The sequence below is a fragment of the Babylonia areolata genome, chromosome 29 (genome assembly GCF_041734735.1).
Source record: "Babylonia areolata isolate BAREFJ2019XMU chromosome 29, ASM4173473v1, whole genome shotgun sequence".
In the NCBI taxonomy this organism is placed as follows: Eukaryota; Metazoa; Mollusca; class Gastropoda; order Neogastropoda; family Buccinidae; genus Babylonia; species Babylonia areolata.
In genome coordinates this window covers 660,431-678,103 of record NC_134904.1, presented here as the reverse complement: position 1 = coordinate 678,103, position 17,673 = coordinate 660,431, and the positions used below count along the sequence as shown (strand labels likewise).

The following is a 17,673-nucleotide window of genomic DNA, read 5'->3' as shown; positions in this document are numbered from 1 at the left end:
CCAGGTGTATCACTGTCACAGGGCCCACTGCTCAACATCAGTGTCCAGGTGTATCACTGTAACAGGGCCCACTACTCAACATCAGTGTCCAGGTGTATCACTGTCACAGGGCCCACTACTCAACATCAGTGTCCAGGTGTATCACTGTCACAGGGCCCACTGCTCAACATCAGTGTCCAGGTGTATCAGACTGTAACAGGGCCCACTGCTCAACATCAGTGTCCAGGTGTATCACTGTCACAGGGCCCACTACTCAACATCAGTGTCCAGGTGTATCACTGTCACAGGGCCCACTGCTCAACATCAGTGTCCAGGTGTATCACTGTCACAGGGCCCACTGCTCAACATCAGTGTCCAGGTGTATCAGACTGTCACAGGGCCCACTGCTCAGCATCAGTGTCCAGGTGTATCACTGTCACAGGGCCCATTGCTCAACATCAGTGTCCAGGTGTATCACTGTAACAGGGCCCACTGCTCAACATCAGTGTCCAGGTGTATCACTGTCACAGGGCCCACTGCTCAACATCAGTGTCCAGGTGTATCACTGTCACAGGGCCCACTACTCAACATCAGTGTCCAGGTGTATCACTGTCACAGGGCCCACTACTCAACATCAGTGTCCAGGTGTATCACTGTAACAGGGCCCACTACTCAACATCAGTGTCTAGGTGTATCACTGTCACAGGGCCCACTGCTCAACATCAGTGTCTAGGTGTATCACTGTAACAGGGCCCACTACTCAACATCAGTGTCCAGGTGTATCACTGTAACAGGGCCCACTGCTCAACATCAGTGTCCAGGTGTATCACTGTAACAGGGCCCACTACTCAACATCAGTGTCCAGGTGTATCACTGTCACAGGGCCCACTACTCAACATCAGTGTCCAGGTGTATCACTGTCACAGGGCCCACTGCTCAACATCAGTGTCCAGGTGTATCAGACTGTAACAGGGCCCACTGCTCAACATCAGTGTCCAGGTGTATCACTGTCACAGGGCCCACTACTCAACATCAGTGTCCAGGTGTATCACTGTCACAGGGCCCACTGCTCAACATCAGTGTCCAGGTGTATCACTGTCACAGGGCCCACTGCTCAACATCAGTGTCCAGGTGTATCAGACTGTCACAGGGCCCACTGCTCAGCATCAGTGTCCAGGTGTATCACTGTCACAGGGCCCATTGCTCAACATCAGTGTCCAGGTGTATCACTGTAACAGGGCCCACTGCTCAACATCAGTGTCCAGGTGTATCACTGTCACAGGGCCCACTGCTCAACATCAGTGTCCAGGTGTATCACTGTCACAGGGCCCACTACTCAACATCAGTGTCCAGGTGTATCACTGTCACAGGGCCCACTACTCAACATCAGTGTCCAGGTGTATCACTGTAACAGGGCCCACTACTCAACATCAGTGTCTAGGTGTATCACTGTCACAGGGCCCACTGCTCAACATCAGTGTCTAGGTGTATCACTGTAACAGGGCCCACTACTCAACATCAGTGTCCAGGTGTATCAGACTGTCACAGGGCCCACTGCTCAACATCAGTGTCCAGGTGTATCAGACTGTCAAAGGGCCCACTGCTCAGCATCAGTGTCCAGGTGTATCACTGTCACAGGGCCCACTGCTCAACATCAGTGTCCAGGTGTATCACAGGGCTCACTGCTCAACATCAGTGTCCAGGTGTATCAGACTGTCACAGGGCCCACTGCTCAACATCAGTGTCCAGGTGTATCACTGTCACAGGGCCCACTGCTCAACATCAGTGTCCAGGTGTATCACTGTAACAGGGCCCACTACTCAACATCAGTGTCCAGGTGTATCACTGTCACAGGGCCCACTACTCAACATCAGTGTCCAGGTGTATCACTGTCACAGGGCCCACTGCTCAACATCAGTGTCCAGGTGTATCAGACTGTAACAGGGCCCACTGCTCAACATCAGTGTCCAGGTGTATCACTGTCACAGGGCCCACTACTCAACATCAGTGTCCAGGTGTATCACTGTCACAGGGCCCACTGCTCAACATCAGTGTCCAGGTGTATCACTGTCACAGGGCCCACTGCTCAACATCAGTGTCCAGGTGTATCAGACTGTCACAGGGCCCACTGCTCAACATCAGTGTCCAGGTGTATCACTGTCACAGGGCCCACTGCTCAACATCAGTGTCCAGGTGCATCACTGTAACAGGGCCCACTGCTCAACATCAGTGTCCAGGTGTATCACTGTCACAGGGCCCACTGCTCAACATCAGTGTCCAGGTGTATCACTGTCACAGGGCCCACTGCTCAACATCAGTGTCCAGGTGTATCACTGTCACAGGGCCCACTGCTCAACATCAGTGTCCAGGTGTATCACTGTAACAGGGCCCACTGCTCAACATCAGTGTCCAGGTGTATCACTCTCACAAGGGGGTGTCACCCACTGTTCACCCTCAACCCTCTCTCCCTGCCTCTCAACAGACACAACAGCAAACGCATCCTGCATCCTTCTTCTTCTGTGTTCCCCAGGTCATGCTGTCAGATGGTCCATCCGGTCTGCAGTGCAAAGTGCGCCGTCCTCCTCAGTGCAGCAGGTGGTCCCCAGAGCTTGTCATGGAGTTCCCCAGAGCTTGTCATGGAGTTCCCCAGAGCTTGTCATGGAGTTCCCCAGAGCTCCTTGTGGAGTTCCCCAGAGCTTGTCATGGAGTTCCCCAGAGCTTCACGTGGAGTTCCCCAGAGCTTGTCATGGAGTTCCCCAGAGGTTCTCATGGAGTTCCCCAGAGGTTCTTGTGGAGTTCCCCAGAGCTCCTTGCGGAGTTCCCCAGAGCTTCTTGTGGAGTTCCCCAGAGCTCCTTGTGGAGTTCCCCAGAGCTTGTCATGGAGTTCCCCAGAGCTTCACGTGGAGTTCCCCAGAGCTTGTCATGGAGTTCCCCAGAGGTTCTTGTGGAGTTCCCCAGAGGTTCTTGTGGAGTTCCCCAGAGCTTCTTGTGGAGTTCCCCAGAGCTCCTTGTGGAGTTCCCCAGAGCTTCTTGTGGAGTTCCCCAGAGCTTCTTGTGGAGTTCCCCAGAGCTTCTTGTGGAGTTCCCCAGAGCTTCTTGTGGAGTTCCCCAGAGCTCCTTGTGGAGTTCCACCACACAGGTCCAGGTTTCCCTCCTCAGTGCTCCACCTGCATCTGACGTCAGCGTCACTGGCTGTGGAAGCCTTTGTTTTGTTTTGTTTTACTGCGTCAATCATGGTGTGGGAACCAGTGTCAGATACATCATCATGGTGTGGGAACCACTGTCAGATACATCATCATGGTGTGGGAACCAGTGTCAGATACATCATCATGGTGTGGGAACCACTGTCAGATACATCATCATGGTGTGGGAACCAGTGTCAGATACATCATCATGGTGTGGGAACCAGTGTCAGATACATCATCATGGTGTGGGAACCAGTGTCAGATACATCATCATGGTGTGGGAACCAGTGTCAGATACATCATCATGGTGTGGGAACCACTGTCAGATACATCATCATGGTGTGGGAACCAGTGTCAGATACATCATCATGGTGTGGGAACCAGTGTCAGATACATCATCATGGTGTCGGAACCAGTGTCAGATACATCATCATGGTGTGGGAACCAGTGTCAGATACATCATCAGGGTGTGGGAACCACTGTCAGATACATCATCATGGTGTGGGAACCACTGTCAGATACATCATCATGGTGTGGGAACCAGTGTCAGATACATCATCATGGTGTGGGAACCACTGTCAGATACATCATCATGGTGTCGGAACCACTGTCAGATACATCATCATGGTGTGGGAACCACTGTCAGATACATCATCATGGTGTGGGAACCAGTGTCAGATACATCATCATGGTGTGGGAACCACTGTCAGATACATCATCATGGTGTGGGAACCAGTGTCAGATACATCATCATGGTGTGGGAACCAGTGTCAGATACATCATCATGGCGTGGGAACCACTGTCAGATACATCATCATGGTGTGGGAACCAGTGTCAGATACATCATCATGGTGTGGGAACCACTGTCAGATACATCATCATGGTGTGGGAACCAGTGTCAGATACATCATCATGGTGTGGGAACCAGTGTCAGATACATCATCATGGTGTGGGAACCAGTGTCAGATACATCATCATGGTGTGGGAACCAGTGTCAGATACATCATCATGGTGTGGGAACCAGTGTCAGATACATCATCATGGTGTGGGAACCAGTGTCAGATACATCATCAGGGTGTGGGAACCACTGTCAGATACATCATCAGGGTGTAATGTTGCTCCTTCAATTAAATCACGTTGCTCAGAGCCCAGCTGACTGTGTGGGCCATTTCAGGGCTGATTTTCTCCTCCAAACACAACAATTTCCCTTGCTTCTCAAAGACAAAAAAAAGCTGACGGCAATTTCTGATGCTGATGAAGAACAGGGCCGTACTTGTTTTCCCAAAGACAATGCATTCACAGTGGTCTATGGGGAGACAGCAGCCTTGTTTCCTGGAAAAACCACAAAAACTACGGTGGTCCCTGAAGACACAGCATCAAGCACTGTGGGAGTCACACTGTGTGGACATCATCATTCACGTCATCAACACGTGACGTTTCTCCTCATAACACAGCATCAAGCACTGTGGGAGTCACACTGTGTGGACATCATCATTCATGTCATCAACACGTCACGTTTCTCCTCATAACACAGCATCAAGCACTGTGGGAGTCACACTGTGTGGACATCATCATTCATGTCATCAACACGTCACGTTTCTCCTCATAACACAGCATCAAGCACTGTGGGAGTCACACTGTGTGGACATCATCATTCACGTCATCAACACGTGACGTTTCTCCTCATAACACAGCATCAAGCACTGTGGGAGTCACACTGTGTGGACATCATCATTCATGTCATCAACACGTCACGTTTCTCCTCATAACACAGCATCAAGCACTGTGGGAGTCACACTGTGTGGACATCATCATTCACGTCATCAACACGTCACGTTTCTCCTCATAACACAGCAACTTCTTTGCTTCTCAAAGACTATGAAAACCTTATGGCAATTCCTCCTGCTGACAACGAAGAAGGCCATCTTCCTTTTCACAAAAGACGAGATACTATTGGAGAGACAGCATGCAACATTTCTCCCCTTGACACAACTTCTCTGTAAAGTTGATGACAATTCCTTCCGTTGATAACACACTCACAGACATCTATGGAGAGATAGCATCATGGAAGTCTATCATGAACGATGAAGATGTCAATGATTCTGGAGATGGGAACATGATCCAAAGGCAGACACAATGCAGCCTCACTGTGGGCAGGCAACAGCAATGAGAGACAGAGGCCCTGTTTCCCCAAAAGGACAACACACTCAGCTGTCTGTTGAGAGACACAGGCCCTGTTTTCCCCAAAAGGACAACACACTCAGCTGTCTGTTGAGAGACACAGGCCCTGTTTTCCTGAGACCACATTCTCACAGCAATGTATGAAGAGTCAACATCTCCTGACACTCACAGTGGTCTGTGGAGAGGCACTGTCCCTGTGTTCCCAAAAGACTTGACACTCACAGTGGTCTGTGGAGAGGCACTGTCCCTGTGTTCCCAAAAGACTTGACACTCACAGTGGTCTGTGGAGAGGCACTGTCCCTGTGTTCCCAAAAGACTTGACACTCACAGTGGTCTGTGGAGAGGCACTGTCCCTGTGTTCCCAAAAGACTTGACACTCACAGTGGTCTATGGAAAGAGACAGTCCCTGTATTCCCCAAAAGACCTGACACACACAGTGGTCTATGGAAAGAGACAGTCCCTGTATCCCCAAAAGACCTGACACACACAGTGGTCTATGGAAAGAGACAGTCCCTGTATCCCCAAAAGACCTGACACACACAGTGGTCTATGGAGAGACAGTCCCTGTATTCCCCAAAAGACCTGACACACAGTGGTCTATGGAAAGAGACAGTCCCTGTATTCCCCAAAAGACCTGACACACAGTGGTCTATGGAAAGAGACAGTCCCTGTATCCCCAAAAGACCTGACACACACAGTGGTCTATGGAAAGAGACAGTCCCTGTATTCCCCAAAAGACCTGACACACACAGTGGTCTATGGAAAGAGACAGTCCCTGTATCCCCAAAAGACCTGACACACACAGTGGTCTATGGAAAGAGACAGTCCCTGTATCCCCAAAAGACCTGACACACACACACACGGCAGTGTCTACACAGACGTCAGCAGCAGTCTACAGGTCCCCCCCCCGGCATCAAGGGCTGTGAGTGTAGACATCCAGCATGTTCTGCGAGCTGTGGCAGGAGGTGGCCGAGCGGCCCGACAGGTCCGACAGGTGAGAGTCCGAGCTCAGCAGGTGGGAGGAGGAGGGCATCTGGCTGGTCTGGGACATGCGCCGGCGCCCTCGCCTCAGGAACGTCTCCAGCTTGTCCACACAGGCGTCCTGGTATTCATGGACCCACCTGGACAGGTAAGACAGGTGCGTGTGTGTGGGGTTAGTGAGAGTGGGGTGGGGAAGTGAGAGACAAAGGGCAGGGTGGGTCAGGATGGGGGGGTTGGGGGGTGTTCATGTGTGTTGGTGTGTATGTGTGGGGTTAGTGAGAGAGAAAGGGCAGGGTGGGGGGGTTGGGGGGGTGTTCATGTGTGTTGGTGTGTATGTGTGGGGTTAGTGAGAGAGAAAGGGCAGGGTGGGGGGGTTGGGGGGTGTTCATGTGTGTTGGTGTGTATGTGTGGGGTTAGTGAGAGAGAAAGGGCAGGGTGGGGGGGTTGGGGGGTGTTCATGTGTGTTGGTGTGTATGTGTGGGGTTAGTGAGAGAAAAAGGGCAGGGTGGGGGGGTTGGGGGGTTGGGGGGTGTTCATGTGTGTTGGTGTGTATGTGTGGGGTTAGTGAGAGAAAAAGGGCAGGGTGGGGGGGTTGGGGGGTTGGGGGGTGTTCATGTGTGTTGGTGTGTATGTGTGGGGTTAGTGAGAGAGAAAGGGCAGGGTGGGGGGGTGTTCATGTGTGTTGGTGTGTATGTGTGGGGTTAGTGAGAGAGAAAGGGCAGGGTGGGGGGGTGTTCATGTGTGTTGGTGTGTATGTGTGGGGTTAGTGAGAGAGAAAGGGCAGGGTGGGGGGGTGTTCATGTGTGTTGGTGTGTATGTGTGGGGTTAGTGAGAGAGAAAGGGCAGGGTGGGGGGGTGTTCATGTGTGTTGGTGTGTATGTGTGGGGTTAGTGAGAGAGAAAGGGCAGGGGGGGGGGGTGTTCATGTGTGTTGGTGTGTATGTGTGGGGTTAGTGAGAGAGAAAGGGCAGGGTGGGGGGGTTGGGGGGTGTTCATGTGTGTTGGTGTGTATGTGTGGGGTTAGTGAGAGAAAAAGGGCAGGGTGGGGGGGTTGGGGGGTGTTCATGTGTGTTGGTGTGTATGTGTGGGGTTAGTGAGAGAGAAAGGGCAGGGTGGGGGGGCTGGGGGGTTGGGGGGTGTTCATGTGTGTTGGTGTGTATGTGTGGGGTTAGTGAGAGAGAAAGGGCAGGGTGGGGGGGTGTTCATGTGTGTTGGTGTGTATGTGTGGGGTTAGTGAGAGAGAAAGGGCAGGGTGGGGGGGTGTTCATGTGTGTTGGTGTGTGTATGTGCATGTTTTTCAATGTGTGAATGATGCAAACATGTCAGTATGTGTGTGGAATGTATGTGTGCATGTGTTTGTGAGTACGTGTGGTTCTGTGTGTATGGGTGTTTCTGTGTGTGTGTGTGCGTGTGCGTGTGTGTGTGTGCACGTTGTGTGTGTGTACTCATGTACCTGTGCATGTTTGTGAGCATGAATGTGTCTGTATACATATTTGAATCCTAACATGTGCATACATGCAACACCATGTGCTTATATATATATATATATATATATATATATATATAATAAATTTGTATATGTGCATTCATGAATAAATGTGAATGTGCAGGTGCAAGTTCTTCTAAAGACTTCTGTCGAAGAGACTTAAATGCAAGCATACTAGCACTATTCAAATACACCCCCCCATCAGTTTCATTACTTGTGTTGCGTATCATCATGAATGTTCCTATTCTAAAAGTGACTGCGCTTGATGCGTTTAATGTCATATTCACTTGAGCCATAAGACAAATTTCTGTGCAGTCTTACACACAGTTTTACAACAGTAGTCCCTCACAAGACCAACTCCCCTCACCCCCGAAACAAACCTCAACCAACCCCTTCCAAAAGATCGTATTTCTGTTTTTTTTATTATCATGTTACAATCCTTGTTGCTTTTAGCCCAAGCCAATCTCACAACACAGCAAGTATCGGGGCTGGAACGTCGTTAATTTCTCATCGAAGATCAGTTTCAGTTCCAGTTCAGTGTGCATCTGTGTCTGAATGTATGTGTGAGTTCCGACAAATCCATATACACTAGGTAGATGTCTGACCTGCAGCATGACCCAACGCACTTAGCCAAGCCTTGAGTGCTTGCACATATATTTGTGAACCTATCACAGTGAATTTCTTCCACAGAATTTTCCACTCAAACCTGGGAGAAAGGCCGAGTGCAGGACTGGAACCCAGAACCCAGTATGATTTTCCACTCAAACCTGGGAGAAAGGCCGAGTGCAGGACTGGAACCCAGAACCCAGTATGATTTTCCACTCAAACCTGGGAGAAAGGCGAGTGCAGGACTGGAACCCAGAACCCAGTATGATTTTCCACTCAAACCTGGGAGAAAGGCGAGTGCAGGACTGGAACCCAGAACCCAGTATGATTTTCCACTCAAACCTGGGAGAAAGGCCGAGTGCAGGACTGGAACCCAGAACCCAGTATGATTTTCCACTCAAACCTGGGAGAAAGGCGAGTGCAGGACTGGAACCCAGAACCCAGTATGATTTTCCACTCAAACCTGGGAGAAAGGCCGAGTGCAGAACTGGAACCCAGAACCCAGTATGATTTTCCACTCAAACCTGGGAGAAAGGCCGAGTGCAGGACTGGAACCCAGAACCCAGTATGATTTTCCACTCAAACCTGGGAGAAAGGCGAGTGCAGGACTGGAACCCAGAACCCAGTATGATTTTCCACTCAAACCTGGGAGAAAGGCCGAGTGCAGGACTGGAACCCAGAACCCAGTATGATTTTCCACTCAAACCTGGGAGAAAGGCGAGTGCAGGACTGGAACCCAGAACCCAGTATGATTTTCCACTCAAACCTGGGAGAAAGGCCGAGTGCAGGACTGGAACCCAGAACCCAGTATGATTTTCCACTCAAACCTGGGAGAAAGGCCGAGTGCAGGACTGGAACCCAGAACCCAGTATGATTTTCCACTCAAACCTGGGAGAAAGGCGAGTGCAGGACTGGAACCCAGAACCCAGTATGATTTTCCACTCAAACCTGGGAGAAAGGCCGAGTGCAGGACTGGAACCCAGAACCCAGTATGATTTTCCACTCAAACCTGGGAGAAAGGCCGAGTGCAGGACTGGAACCCAGAACCCAGTATGATTTTCCACTCAAACCTGGGAGAAAGGCGAGTGCAGGACTGGAACCCAGAACCCAGTATGATTTTCCACTCAAACCTGGGAGAAAGGCGAGTGCAGGACTGGAACCCAGAACCCAGTATGATTTTCCACTCAAACCTGGGAGAAAGGCGAGTGCAGGACTGGAACCCAGAACCCAGTATGATTTTCCACTCAAACCTGGGAGAAAGGCGAGTGCAGGACTGGAACCCAGAACCCAGTATGATTTTCCACTCAAACCTGGGAGAAAGGCCGAGTGCAGGACTGGAACCCAGACCCTCACGACCTCTGTACTGGCAGATGAGCGTCTTACCCACTGTTCCACCTTCCTCTTCTGATGGCAGAAAGTTCTCTGAACTCTGATAAAATGACGCAATTCACTTCAAAATTTCACAGGTCTCTTACAGCTGCAACTCACTCTCCAAAATATTCAAGTAAGTTGCAATTACAGGAATGGTGAGAGACCCCTGGAACATCTGAGTGAATGGTAGCTTTTTTAATTTAGAGTTAAAAAAACAACTTTCTGCTGTATGTACTGAACAGAATCAGAGAATTTGAACTGACGAGTACTGATAACACGGTAGTAGTAATAATAACATAATCATATCATTATTAATAACAGACAGTACTTATATGGTGCAAACTTCCCATACAACAGGAGCATCTAACATGAACAATACATTATATATAGTGCATTAAAACATACCTCTGCAAAGGAAAAAACAACAATGCATATATGTATATCTATATGCACAAAGACAATACTACAAATCACAGGTGGTGTGTGTCCATCGAGATCGATGATGACCATCGTCATCCAGCTGGGGGATGGGGGGAGGATGGTGGTGGGGTGGTGGGGAGGATGCTCATGAATCTATCTGTGAATGCGCAGATGGCTGAATAGTCCAATCTGCGCACGAAATGTTCGCTGACAGTTGGGGCAGACAAAGACAGGCATACCATTGTCAGGGAGCTTGTTTGCCCGTGACTTTCTGGCCTGCCTCTTCTGAACAGCTGCAGCAGTCCTGTTGGCCTCGCACAACTTGGCGCCTTTGTGCACAGCAGCACGCCATTTGTCACGGTCCACTGCAGATTCCTCCCAGGAGTCAGGGTTGATATCAAACGCTTTCAGAGAGACTTTCAGAGTATCTCTGAAGCGCTTCTTCTGACCTCCGTGTGATCTCTTCCCTTGTTGCAGCTCGCCATAGAAAAGCCTTTTGGGCAGCCGATGGTCTGGCATGCGCGCCACGTGTCCAGCCCAGCGAAGCTGGGACTGCATCAGGATGGTGAAGCTGCTGGGAAGGGTGGCTTTTGCGAGCACCTCTGTGTCTGGGGTCTTGTCTTGCCACTTGATGTTCAGTAGCTTCCTGAGGCATGTTGTGTGGAAGTGGTTCAGCTTCTTGGCATGTCGTTGGTACACTGTCCAAGTTTCGCAGGCGTACAGTAGTGTGGGGAGAACTACTGCTCTGTAGACCTTTAGCTTGGTCTCAAGACTAATGCCTCTTCTGTTCCAGACATTTGCAGTGAGTCTACCAAAAGTTGCGCTTGCTCTTGCAATCCTGACGTTCACTTCATCATCGATGGTCGCATTTCGTGACAGTGTGCTGCCAAGGTATGTGAACCGCTCCACCGCACTGAGTCTCTGACCGTTGACTGTGATGTTGGGCTCAACGTAGGGTTTCCCTGGGGCTGGCTGATGGAGAACTTCAGTTTTCCTCGTGCTGATGGTAAGGCCGAAGTTCCTGCTGGCAGTGGCAAACTTGTCAACGCTGAGTTGCATGTCAGCTTCAGATCCAGCATTGAGGGCACAATCATCAGCAAACAAAAAGTCTCTGATGATGTCTGTCATGACCTTCGTTTTTGCTTGAAGCCTTCTGAGGTTAAACAACTTACCATCTGTTCGGTACTTTAGGCCGATTCCAACATCGCCATCTCTGAAGGCATCAGTAAGCATTGCAGAGAACATGAGGCTGAACAGCGTTGGAGCCAGGACGCAGCCTTGCTTGACACCATTTGTGACAGCAAAAGGAGCAGATGTTTTGCCTTTGTCCTGGACTCGAGCCTGCATGCCTTCATGGAATTGGCTGACCAAGGAAATAAATTTCCGAGGGCATCCGTACTTGGCCATGATCTTCCACAGTCCCTCTCTATTCACGGTGTCGAAGGCCTTAGTGAGGTCGACATAGGTGGAGAACAGATCAGCATTTTGCTCCTGACATTTCTCTTGCAGCTGCCTTGCAGCAAACACCATGTCGGTGGTTCCGCGCTCTTTCCGGAATCCACATTGGCTCTCAGGCAAATGACCTTGGTCAAGGTGTGCTGTGAGGCGGTTTAGTAGGATCCTGGCAAATATCTTGCCTGCGATGGAGAGCAAGGAAATGCCCCGATGGTTATCACAGGCTTGCCAGTTCCCCTTTCGCTTGTACAAGTGAATGATAGATGCATCACAGGTATGAACAATCACACACACACACACACACATTTGAGCATGCACAAACACAATAAACGTACACACACAACATGACTTCAGCAGAGGGTAGAGAAAAAATAAAAGAAGAGAAAAGTGGGGTGGATGGAAGAACGCAGACAGGAACCAGGAAAATGAAAAATCAGACACAAAGACAAGTCACATGATCCAACAGAAGACTTCAACCCCCCCCCCTCCCCCACCCCCCAGCCCAACGCACCTGACGCAGTTGAATCGCACAATGCCCCTCATGTCCTCGGGGAGTTTTTCAATGGGGGGCCAGTCGAAGCAGTCGATGATGGGCACAATGTTGCAGCTGCAATCTAAGGCCGCCACGATCTCCTGTCAACACCGGCACCAGCATTGTGAGGGAACAGCAACACGAGATGGACTGAAGATGTGTGTGTGTGTGTGTGTGTGATTGTGTGTGTGTGTGTGTGTGATTGTGTGTGTGTGTGTGTGTGTGTGTGTATCAAAGTATGTATCAATATGTTTGTGAGTGTGTATGTGTGTGTGTGAGTATGTCTCTACATGTGTGTGAGTGTCAGTATGTGAGTATGTATGTGTGAAAGTGTGCTGTGAGTATGTATGTGTGAAAGTGTGCTGTGAGTATGTATGTGCGTCAGAGTATGCATGTACTCATGCAAGCATGCCCACAATTACGTATGTCCTTGTGTGTGAACATGTAAGCATGAGTATGAACATCCTTGTGTTCTTTCTTTCTTTTCTTTGAAAACACCCTTGTAAACTATCACCATGCTGTTGTGGATTTATAAAATGTGTTACAAGTTAAGTTTTCACTGCAATATATGTAATTTGTTACATGAAAATGTTACGGTGATGATGTTGAAGAAGAGAAAATGTAGCCTTCAATGCAAGGGAAAACAAAAACAAACAAAAAAACCCACAAAAAAACCCATCTCTGTGTGTGACTGACGACATACACATAGTTGTGTGCCTCTGTCCATGTGTGCATGAGCGAGGGTTCGAACACAGACCTTGTGGACCCAGTCCTCCTGCCCCAGGTCATCCAGGCAGCGGTCCAGAGCGTCGTGTGTCAGGATGAGGACAAAGTGCTGTGACATGTGGATGGACAGCAGCAGGTTCTCGTCAAACTTGCCTGCACGCAGCCTGTCGATGTCCAGGAAGACGGAGAAGCCCCTCAGCTGTAGGTGGACCTTCAGGAGGCTGGGGGGAGGGGGGGGCATTGTGTGGACACAGGTTAATGTGGAGTGCAATGCAATGCAATGTGATGCAATACGGCGCAATAGAATGCAATACAATGCAATACAGGATATCCTTTATTAATCGGATTTGGAAATGTAAATTATGTCAGGTTAATAACAATGTATTGTTTTGTACACACACACAAAAGAATAGTAATGATATGAATAGTGAAATAATATAAATAAATTTGATGATTTAAAGAACTGAAAATATTATAATCTAAAAATATGTATACATAAATGATCGTGGAACATTTTCACATTCTTTATATAAACATGATTGTGCAGTCACACACACAAATACACAATGGAACACTCACATAACACACACACACACACACACACACACACAAGCCAACTGACACAAACACACACACATTCATCCACCGAGCCAGATGTGTGACACCCCCCAACACACACACATCACCCACCAAGCCACACCACACACACACACACACACATCACCCACCAAGCCACACCACACACACCCCCTCCCACAGCCACACCACCCACCCTCCCACAGCCACACCACACACCCTCCCACAGCCACACCACACACCCTCCCACAGCCACACCACACACCCTCCACCCTCCCACAGCCACACCACACACCCTCCCACAGCCACACCCACACCACTCACCCTCCCACAGCCACACCACACACCCTCCCACAGCCACACCCACACCCTCCCACAGCCACACCCACACCACACACCCTCCCACAGCCACACCCACACCCTCCCACAGCCACACCCACACCCACACCCTCCCACAGCCACACCACTCACCCTCCCACAGCCACACCCACACCCTCCCACAGCCACACCACACACCCTCCCACAGCCACACCACACACCCTCCCACAGCCACACCACTCACCCTCCCACAGCCACACCCACACCCTCCCACAACCACACCACACACCCTCCCACAGCCACACCCACACCACTCACCCTCCCACAGCCACACCACACACCCTCCCACAGCCACACCCACACCACACACCCTCCCACAACCACACCTCACCACACCCCCTCCCACAGCCACACCCACACAACTCACCCTCCCACAGCCACACCACTCACCCTCCCACAGCCACACCCACACCACACACCCTCCCACAACCACACCTCACCACACACCCTCCCACAGCCACACCCACACCACTCACCCTCCCACAGCCACACCACACACCCTCCCACAGCCACACCCACACCACACACCCTCCCACAGCCACACCACACCACTCACCCTCCCACAGCCACACCACTCACCCTCCCACAGCCACACCACACCACACACCCTCCCACAGCCACACCACACACCCTCCCACAGCCACACCACACCACACACCCTCCCACAGCCACACCACTCACCCTCCCACAGCCACACCCACACCACTCACCCTCCCACAGCCACACCACTCACCCTCCCACAGCCACACCCACACCACTCACCCTCCCACAGCCACACCACTCACCCTCCCACAGCCACAGCCACACCACTCACCCTCCCACAGCCACAGCCACACCACACACCCTCCAACAGCCACACCACACACCCTCCCACAGCCACACCCACACCCTCCCACAGCCACACCACACACCCTCCCACAGCCACACCCACACCCTCCCACAGCCACACCACTCACCCTCCCACAGCCACACCCACACCCTCCCACAACCACACCACACACCCTCCCACAGCCACACCACACCACACACCCTCCCACAGCCACACCCACACCCTCCCACAACCACACCACACACCCTCCCACAGCCACACCCACACCACACACCCTCCCACAACCACACCCACACCACTCACCCTCCCACAGCCACAGCCACACCACTCACCCTCCCACACCACACCACTCACCCTCCCACAGCCACACCCACACCCTCCCACAGCCACACCACACACCCTCCCACAGCCACACCCACACCCTCCCACACCACACCACTCACCCTCCCACAGCCACACCCACACCACACACCCTCCACAGCCACACCACACCACACACCCTCCCAAACCACTACACTCACCCTCCCACAGCCACACCCACACCACACACCCTCCACAGCCACACCACACCACACACCCTCCCAAACCACTACACTCACCCTCCCACAGCCACACCACACACCCTCCCACACCACACCACACACCCTCCCACACCACACCACACCACACACCCTCCCACACCACACCACTCACCCTCCCACACCACACCACACCACTCACCCTCCCACACCACACCACTCACCCTCCCACACCACACCACACCACTCACCTTCCCACACCACACACCCTCCCACACCACACCACTCACCCTCCCAAACCACACCACTCAACCTCCCACACCACACCACTCACCCTCCCAAACCACACCACTCACCCTCCCACACCACACCACACCACTCACCCTCCCACACCACACCACACCACTCACCCTCCCACACCACACCACACACCCTCCCACACCACACCACTCACCCTCCCACACCACACCACACCACTCACCCTCCCACACCACACCACTCACCCTCCCACACCACACCACACCACACACCCTCCCACACCACACCACACACCCTCCCACACCACACCACTCACCCTCCCACACCACACCACACACCCTCCCACACCACACCACTCACCCTCCCACACCACACCACACCACACACCCTCCCACACCACACCACTCACCCTCCCACACCACACCACACCACACACCCTCCCACACCACACCACACACCCTCCCACACCACACCACACCACTCACCCTCCCACACCACACCACTCACCCTCCCACAACACACCACACACCCTCCCACACCACACCACACACCCTCCCACACACCCTCCCACCACACACCCTCCCACACCACACCACACCACTCACCCTCCCACACCACACCACTCACCCTCCCACAACACACCACACACCCTCCCACACCACACCACTCACCCTCCCACACCACACCACACCACACCACTCACCCTCCCACACCACACCACACCACACACCCTCCCACACCACACCACACACCCTCCCACACCACACCACACCACTCACCCTCCCACACCACACCACACCACTCACCCTCCCACACCACACCACACCACTCACCCTCCCACACCACACCACTCACCCTCCCACACCACACCACACCACTAACCCTCCCACACCACACCACACCACACACCCTCCCAAACCACACCACTCACCCTCCCACACCACACCACACCACTCACCCTCCCACACCACACCACACCACTCACCCTCCCACACCACACCACTCCACTCACCCTCCCACACCACACCACACCACTCACCCTCCCACACCACACCACACCACTCACCCTCCCACACCACACCACACCACACACCCTCCCAAACCACACCACTCACCCTCCCACACCACACCACACACCCTCCCACACCACACCACACCACTCACCCTCCCACACCACACCACTCACCCTCCCACACCACACCACACCACACACCCTCCCACACCACACCACTCACCCTCCCACACACCACACCACTCACCCTCCCACACCACACCACACCACACACCCTCCCACACCACACCACACACCCTCCCACACCACACCACACCACACCACACACCCTCCCACACCACACCACACCACACCACTCACCCTCCCACACCACACCACACCACACACCCTCCCACACCACACCACACCACACACCCTCCCACACCACTCACCCTCCTACACCACACCACACACCCTCCCACACCACACCACACCACACACCCTCCCACACCACACCACACCACTCACCCTCCCACACCACACCACACCACACACCCTCCCACACCACACCACACCACTCACCCTCCCACACCACACCACACCACACACCCTCCCACACCACACCACTCACCCTCCCACACCACACCACTCACCCTCCCACACCACACCACACCACACCACACCACACCACACCACACCACTCACCCTCCCACACCACACCACTCACCCTCCCACAGCCACACCACACCACACCACACACCCTCCCACAGCCACACCACTCACCCTCCCACACCACACCACTCACCCTCCCACAGCCACACCACACCACACCACACACCCTCCCACACCACACCACTCACCCTCCCACAGCCACACCACACCACACCACACACCCTCCCACACCACACCACACACCCTCCCACACCACACCACACCACTCACCCTCCCACACCACACCACTCACCCTCCCACACCACACCACACCACACCACTCACCCTCCCACACCACACCACTCACCCTCCCACACCACACCACACCACTCACCCTCCCACACCACACCACAGCACACCACTCACCCTCCCACACCACACCACTCACCCTCCCACACCACACCACTCACCCTCCCACAACACACCACACCACACCACTCACCCTCCCACACCACACCACACCACACACCCTCCCACACCACACCACACAC

The 17,673-nt window shown here is 52.8% G+C and overlaps 1 protein-coding gene across 1 annotated transcript in view; it reads right to left on the bottom strand.

Annotated features, from left to right (window-relative positions):
• Positions 1-5,967: 5,967 nt before the first annotated feature.
• The window catches only part of LOC143274681 (NAD(+) hydrolase SARM1-like), an 82,647-nt gene continuing 70,941 nt past the window's right edge, over positions 5,968-17,673 (bottom strand). The window contains exons 11-13 of the mRNA XM_076578563.1: positions 12,953-13,142; positions 12,175-12,296; positions 5,968-6,466 (exon numbers count right to left, since the gene is read on the bottom strand). Coding sequence (XP_076434678.1) covers positions 6,259-6,466; positions 12,175-12,296; positions 12,953-13,142 — 520 coding nt within the window. The 3' untranslated portion in view covers positions 5,968-6,258. The remainder of the gene's footprint in view (positions 6,467-12,174; positions 12,297-12,952; positions 13,143-17,673) is intronic.